The sequence below is a fragment of the Galeopterus variegatus genome, unplaced genomic scaffold, assembly GCF_000696425.1.
Source record: "Galeopterus variegatus unplaced genomic scaffold, G_variegatus-3.0.2 Scaffold11243, whole genome shotgun sequence".
NCBI classification, from domain to species: Eukaryota; Metazoa; Chordata; class Mammalia; order Dermoptera; family Cynocephalidae; genus Galeopterus; species Galeopterus variegatus.
Window position 1 is genome coordinate 8,195 of NW_007737354.1, and position 7,733 is coordinate 15,927.

At 35.3% G+C, this 7,733-nt stretch overlaps 1 protein-coding gene across 1 annotated transcript; it reads left to right on the forward strand.

Annotated features, from left to right (window-relative positions):
* Positions 1-4,406: 4,406 nt before the first annotated feature.
* Positions 4,407-5,342, forward strand: LOC103610500 (olfactory receptor 5L1-like). Its single transcript, XM_008594656.1, is given in 1 exon segment — positions 4,407-5,342. A coding segment is annotated over 1 exon segment (936 nt).
* The last annotated feature ends 2,391 nt before the right edge of the window (positions 5,343-7,733 follow it).

Genomic DNA, 7,733 nt, shown 5'->3' on the forward strand with positions numbered 1-7,733 from the left:
TAGCTGTCCCCATTATTCCAATTCCAGATGAATGACTCCCTTGAGAATTTCTTTCAGGGTCAGTCATGCAGTTGTGAACTCCCACATCTTTTGTTTGTCTGGGAAATACACTATTTCTCCCTCATTTCTAAAGGAGAGTCTTGCTGGGTAAAGAACTCTTGACTGGCAATTTTTTTTTTCTTTTATTATTTTGAATATATCATTTTACTTTCTTCTGGCCTATAGTGTTTTGGTTGAGAAAACTGCTTGATTTTTGTTTCTCTGGGTTCTCACAAATTTACCATTATGAATATCTGGTACTCATGCAGTTTTCTTTAAAATTAGAACATTAAATATTTCTTGAATAAAAGTTTAAATTTCAGACTTCCTTGGAATTTTGAAATGCCTCCATATGAACAGGCTCAAACTAGTGTTTTTGATAATGAGAAAAAATATCTCACATCCCATCACATGAACTGCCATCTAGCAAGATACCTGATTTGAGTATGCAGCCCTATTAGACTCTCACCTGTCAGCTAATTCCATGCACATGAGCAAGATAAGACAAAATGAGCCATGCCAGGAGAAGAGCAGCAGAAATCCCCAGCTGACCTGTATAATAGCATTTCAAGCCATGAGTGGTTGTTTTTAACCAATAGGTCTGGGAGTCAGCTTTTATGCAGTCACTTACTTTCTCAAATTCCAGGAAGGTTACCACAAAAAACATTTGCTAATTAAATATATCTGTTATTCATCAATTTATGGTAAAATTGTTTAAAACCATAAAATAAAAAAAATCAGAAAATTAACATAGTTTTGACTTCATTAAGCCTTGTTAATATAATATTTCATTACTGTGGTATTTATATATAATATTTTATAAATGTATTATATGTGGTTTAAATACATTGTAGTAGAAGCTTAGAGCTTCACATTTATATTAAATTTATGGATAATGATCATGATATCTATTCCAACCAAACTTTTGAAATTTAAATTAACTTTTAAAAGCACCTTCCACCTGTTTAAGTCTAAGATATACATGGAAGAAAAGAAGCTTTGCTGTGAGTGGGAGGCCCGGGTGGTACAGGGCATCACCACCAGTGATGTTCTTCATAGATGCTCCTTTGTCTTTGTTGCCATGAAATTCTCTCCTTCAAGATGGATGTGTTTTGTGACAATAGTTTGTGGTTCACTAAGAATGAAATGAATAGTTATTAACAGCAACCTACTATATATTTCAGTATGTAAACTATAGCTTATATGCTCATGTGCATATACATATACAAACACACTCATACACTACATAGGTATTCATACAACACAGATGATATGTATTGGCTATATTCTCTAGAATAGATGTCTAATGCCATTCTTTTCCTTGAAAATAAATTTACAGTTCATCATGAACTCTGGATGCTATTTTGTACCATGTTGGATTGCCTCCCCCTCCCACTTATATCCCATAATGATCAATAATTGTTTGAGTCCCAAGATAGTGTAGTTTTCTTGATATCTGGTTGATATCCACAGAGACCAATGATTGTTTAGGAGGCTTACAGAACATGGGCCCCAGGGATACAAGAGCACAAACATAAAACCTATAACAGTTTTCCATCACCGCATCTTCAGAAATGGGAAGCAACTTCTTTCTTACAGGTTGGTTGGTTGGGCTGTACTCTGTTTTTTTTTTTTTGGTTTTTTTTTGTTGTTGTTGTTGTTGGATGGACATCAATATTTTCTGGGAGCTGAAAAATTTTATTTTTATTCCTCATGGAGGTAATTTTTCAGTTATATGTAGAAGAAGGAATTGTAAAGAGCAGCAGTAGTAGAGTTTTAAAGAAATCTATCTTTTCTCCCCCTCTTAGAGAATATTTTAAGATCTGCCATGCTTTGATCACTCCTTTATGAAAATATTTTTCTCTTTGTATATTAAGAAGTAATCTCAGAAATGTAGGAAATAGGAACAATTTGATCTGTGGAACCAGGTATCTTGCAGCAGCTGTTACTGTGAGAGGGAGAACAGTGTGAACAAATTGGGATGAAGGCTGTTCTCTCTCCTTTTCTCTTCCTTCTCTGTCACACTAACCCCCTCCATGCAACCCAGCAAAGACCTGATGGAGATTCTCCTGACAGTCACTTTGATGCTGAGGATAGCAGTAAAAGGTCCATGTGACTATTCACGGAGGGACATGGACATGCGAGCTACTTTTGAGGCAGAAAGGAGAGAAATTACTATGGCTTTGTGCAAGCACTCTGAAATGTCTCTTTATGGCAGGTTTCTCAACTAGGGCACTATTGACATTTTGTCCAGATAGTGTGTTGCAGGTGAGAATGTGTTGTAGTTGAGAACATCATGTGCACTATACATGTTTAGCAGCATCGCCACTTCATGTGAGCAGCACCCCCTTCCTGTTGTGACAACAAATAATGTCTCCAGACATTGATAAATATCCCATTGAGATCAAGGTCTCTCCTGGTTAAGAAGCACTGCTCTATGAGCAATTAACAGCCTGATTTTTCATCTTTAGACTTGAAAACAGGAGAGAATTTTCAAAATTATACACTACTTTGAACTCCCAGAAAGACATATAACTCACATTTCCTGGCCATTTGAAAACAGAAAATCTTATTATCATAATAATTATTGGTGTTCACACTGGGATTTAGCAATTTTCATATCCTGTACAGCTTTCAAATCAGTTGAGGAATGAGAAAAATACCTGGCTGTGTTGCTCTCTAGTTTGGGTTCTCTGTCCTCCCAGATTACCCAACCAGTACCTCTGCAGTCATGTACATATCTGCCAATGGCAAGGGAGAGAGAGAATAAATAAGAGTTTTATCACCCTCTCTTTGCACTTGTTATGTGTTAATAGCCTCGAAGGTACGTGTGTCTCATTAAAAAATTTCCATCCTCCTCTCCCACTCTGCCTCATAGTACTTAAGTTTTGTAAGAAATGAGCCATTTAAAGATTTCCTTTTTAAAACAAATAGAGGATAAAAATATTTATGTTTATTGATGTTGTTAAATTGAAAATACAATGCAACTAATGTGTGTATTTGTAGTGTTCCACCTGTATGCATGACTTGCTTTTTTTAACTTATGACTTACTTTTTTTTTTTTTTTTTTCCTTTTTTGGTGACCGGTAACAGGATCGCAACCCTCAGTATTGGGCCCGCACCGCACTCAACCAGTGAGCGGACTGGTCTGTATATGGGATCTGAACCATCGGCAGGAGCGCCACTGCGCTACCAGGCACCACACTCTACCGAGTGCGCCACCGGGCCGGCCCATGACTTACATTTTTTTTAAACTTTGCATTTTATCACAGTCATTTTTCATGTCAATATACATTATTTAAAATGATCATTTTAATATCTGAATATTTTCCATGACAAGCGCATCATAAATTTGACCATTCTCCTCTTATTTGATGCTACTTCTAAATTTTTATATTATCAATAATGCTGAAATGCAGCAGTGGGAATTTTTAAAAATAATTTTCAATTCACATCTTTTTTTTTTTTTTTTTACTTGTAAGGGAAATGCAACCCTTGGCTTGGTGTTGTCTGCACCACGCTCAGCCAGTGAGTGCACCGGCCATCCCTATATAGGATCTGAACCCACGGCCTCGGTACTACAAGCACTGCACTCTCCCGAGTGAGCCATGGGACTGGCCCTCAATGCACATCTTAATCAGTTCTTCAAATAAAAGCAAAGCATTAAATTTATCTACCCAATAAATCTTTCTAAGGGTGAAGAGTCATAGTTACAGAAAGATTGTTCTCAACAATTAAAATTTCCTAAACCAAGGCCAATAGTGAGATTATAATTAACAAGGTAACTATACTAATTTTATAGAAAATTGCTAACTTAGATTATAAAAACTACTTTCTTCACATAATATCTGTGTAAAAAACATATACACTGTGGGGCAAACAAGCTCAAATAAGCATATCTTTCAGCATTTCACTGTTAAACTTAGAGAAGAGTAATACATACTTTAAGAATTATTTCTGAAGAACCAAATAATAGGAGTTTCAATTAAAGAGTCTTCTCCCCTCAAAATATAGGATTTGAATTTGAAAATCAAAAGGGATAATTAAATGATACTTTAATCTCTTTCCTCATGAATCAGTGCTAAGATCTCAACTGTGAAAGACAAATTTAAAAAAATAAGTTCTTATAAATATTAATGTTTTCGTATGATCCCTGAATTAAACTATGAGCTTTATGCATCTGCAATTATACAATGTCTGAACTTTTCATAAATTTTGAAATAGAAGTCCTAATCGTGGCTGATAAATAACTATCTTACTTCTTCTAATGTCTTTTTATAGGAGAGACCCAAAACTAAATTTTAGGTCATATATTAGAGAATAACGTATTTGTTTTTTTTTCCTCCAACACCAGATATAGCGGGGACATGGGTGAGGAGAACTGCAGCACTGTGACAGAGTTCATTCTCCTTGGATTATCCGACAACCCTGAGCTGAGAGTCTTCCTCTTCCTGCTGTTCCTTCTCATCTATGGAGTCACAGTTTTGGCCAACCTGGGTATGGTTGCACTGATTCGAGTCAGCTCTCGACTTCACACCCCCATGTACTTTTTTCTCAGCCACTTGTCCTTTGTGGATTTCTGCTACTCCTCCACCATTGTGCCAAAGATGCTGGCTAATGTATTAAATAAGGACAAAACCATCTCCTTCCTGGGGTGCATGGTGCAATTCTTCTTGTTTTGCACATATGCGATCACTGAGTCCTTTCTACTTGCTGTGATGGCCTATGACCGCTTTGTGGCCATCTGTAACCCACTGATCTATATGGTCTCCATGTCTGAGAAGGTCTGTGGAGAGCTGGCATCTTGCTGTTACCTCTGTGGATTGGTGTGTTCTCTGATTCACTTATGCTTAGTTCTTGAGATCCCATCCTATAGATCAAATGTGATTAACCATTTCTTCTGTGATCTCCCCCCTCTCTTAAGTCTTGCTTGCTCTGATGTCACTATGAATGAGGTGCTGCTTTTCATTGTGGCCACTTTCGGTGAGATCATCGCCATTGTGATCATCCTCAGCTCCTACTTGTTTATTCTCATCACCATCCTGAGGATGCCATCAGCAGAGGGAAGGTGCAAAGCTTTTTCCACCTGTGCCTCCCACCTCACAGCCATTGTTGTTTTCCATGGAACAATTATTTCCACTTATTGCTGACCCAGTTCAGGCAACAGTGGGGATGTTGACAAAGTGGCCACAGTGTTCTACACTGTAGTGATTCCTATGCTGAGCCCCCTGATCTATAGCCTGAGGAACAAGGATGTGAAAGAAGCTCTCAGAAAAGTGGTTGGATCCAAATTATTTTCTTAGAGAAGATGATGTTAGTAAGACTCAGAGCTCCAAAGTGGAAGTGGGGCAGGTGGGAGTGGGGATTACTAGGCAAGTTGCAGTATTTGAATAGACAGAAGAGACGGAGACAGGTAGTCATGAGCAACTTTGTTTGATTCACTTATCTTTCTGTCTCTTAAGTTTATAAGAGTAGGACTGAAGATATTTCAAAATGTTCAGCCTGCTTCTTTGTTTTTCTTTAATCTGTAATGTATTAAATGGATATGGGTAGTGGCACTGTTAAGACAAGACCTTTAGTCTGCTGTAGAATCTTCACAAGTCTAATGAAGAGCTCATATGGTCACACTTTATTTCAGTGTTCCTTATGGAATCTACTACTTCTTTCCAAATTTCATTTCAGTATTCCTTATGGAATCTACTATTTTTTTCAAAATATAGTTTGTTACTTTATAATGGAGATAACACCATTGCAAACTGTGTGTAGAGAATGGGAAATCCATATATGTATATGTTTTTCATTTTTTTATCTTATGTTTATTATTTATCATTTTTTTAATTTGTTGTAATTGTAGTGTCCCTGTGTTTTGGAACTTTGGATACTATATCTTCTTAAATAAAGAAAATAATAATTGTTCCATGAGATTCTTAGGAAAATTTAAATACAAAAGTTGGGAGTATGTTCAAGGAGTGCAGAATAATTCTTAGAAGGTAATAGTGTTCTCTCTCCCTCTCTCTCTCTCTCTCTCTCTCTCTCTCTCTCTCTCTCTCTTTCTCTCTCTCTCTGTGTATATATAAAAAATCATTTAAAAACTATTATTATGAGTGGCAGCATTTCTGAGTTAAGCCTGTTCTCTCATTTTGTCTTTTCTCCTATCTTCATGCTGTCTCTGCAATCAAATGTGGGTGAAATGCTTACTCTCACTTAGAAGCTGATTTCTAAGTTCTGTTCATGTTCTTTGCATGTGTCTTTGGTCTTCCTGATATGTCCATTTTTTCACCCTTGCTCCACATACCTAAACCACATCTCTTCATTCAGTGCCTGTTCATATGTACCATTAACACTTTCTTTTTAACTCCATTATGATTTATGTCAATTTCAAGATCATCTGTACTTGTTTTAATGAGGCTTCTCTTCTTGTGTCTATAATAATGCTGGAAAACTAGTAGGTTTGAGGTCCTGAAAACTAGGATTGGTGTTATGACCGAGGGTTGTTTTTATTTTTTTTTAATTTCCCAATTAATTTAACTTTTTCAGTTCTCTGTATCCTCCATTTTAAACTTTGACTAATACTGAAAACCTCACGGCATTTTATTAAAGTTAAATTTCGACAACATATGAATACTCACTGACATGTAGCAGGTACTCAGTTAAAATAAAATCATTAAGGAATGAGGGTTTTAACTACTTTCACTTTCACTATCACTAGCATTTGATGTTTCCTTTATTTCCCTTTATATTAAATGGATAGAAAATTAAATACTGGAGGATTAGTGATACACATTTTGTTATTCATATATAAACTTATAGCACTTCAAGTGCCTTCAAGAATTGTGAATTGGCTGAGTCATAGAGATGTAGATCCCGTTCTTTATGTCTGTACTGTATGTCTTAGGCATGATAAAATGGTATATTCAAAAAAATTAAGTCATCAATAAAATAGTGTAAAAACCATATATTCTATACAAATATATTTTGATATAATATGGCTTCAGAAAACATAATAATGCTGAGTTATATAAAAGAATACATTTATTGGTGTCTCACCTGAAATTAGAAGCAAAAGCAAACAAAAAAAATTCAGAGGGATTTGTAAGATGGAAACACCTAAAGTTTTAGGTACTTTCATTCATATTCTGTGAGGTTTCTGTTCAAGCACTTTGCTTATATTTGCACTAGTTGTTAAAGACCTTCATAATGATTTACAATAGATTTCAAAATGTAAAAACATTAATTATTAAGGATAAGATGTGCAAAAATGTAATATGGCAATGCCACTTTATGTAGTAGGCAAACATTTTAACAAGTAGTGTGTACTTTTTCTGTATATTTACCCCAATTTTTGGCAGCTTAAAGAATAAATTCAGAGAAACTAAATCCTAATTTATTATATATTTATCTCAAATTTATATGCTTTTTAGCTTAAAATTGGATGACATAAATTTATTGATTTTTATTTGTTGTAATGAATGAATGAATGAAAGTTTACAAAGTAGTTATTCAGTTCCCATTCCCAAACTATATAACAATATTCACAACATTACTTATTGATCATTCTTTCCCTACTGAAATGTAATATTTCATTAGCATATACATATTCCTAAATAAATTGTGTTGTTAGCATTAATCTTTCATCAGGCCCTAAATAATATACATAGTCTCCACCCTGACTTCTTTAAGAAAGAGTCTGGTTA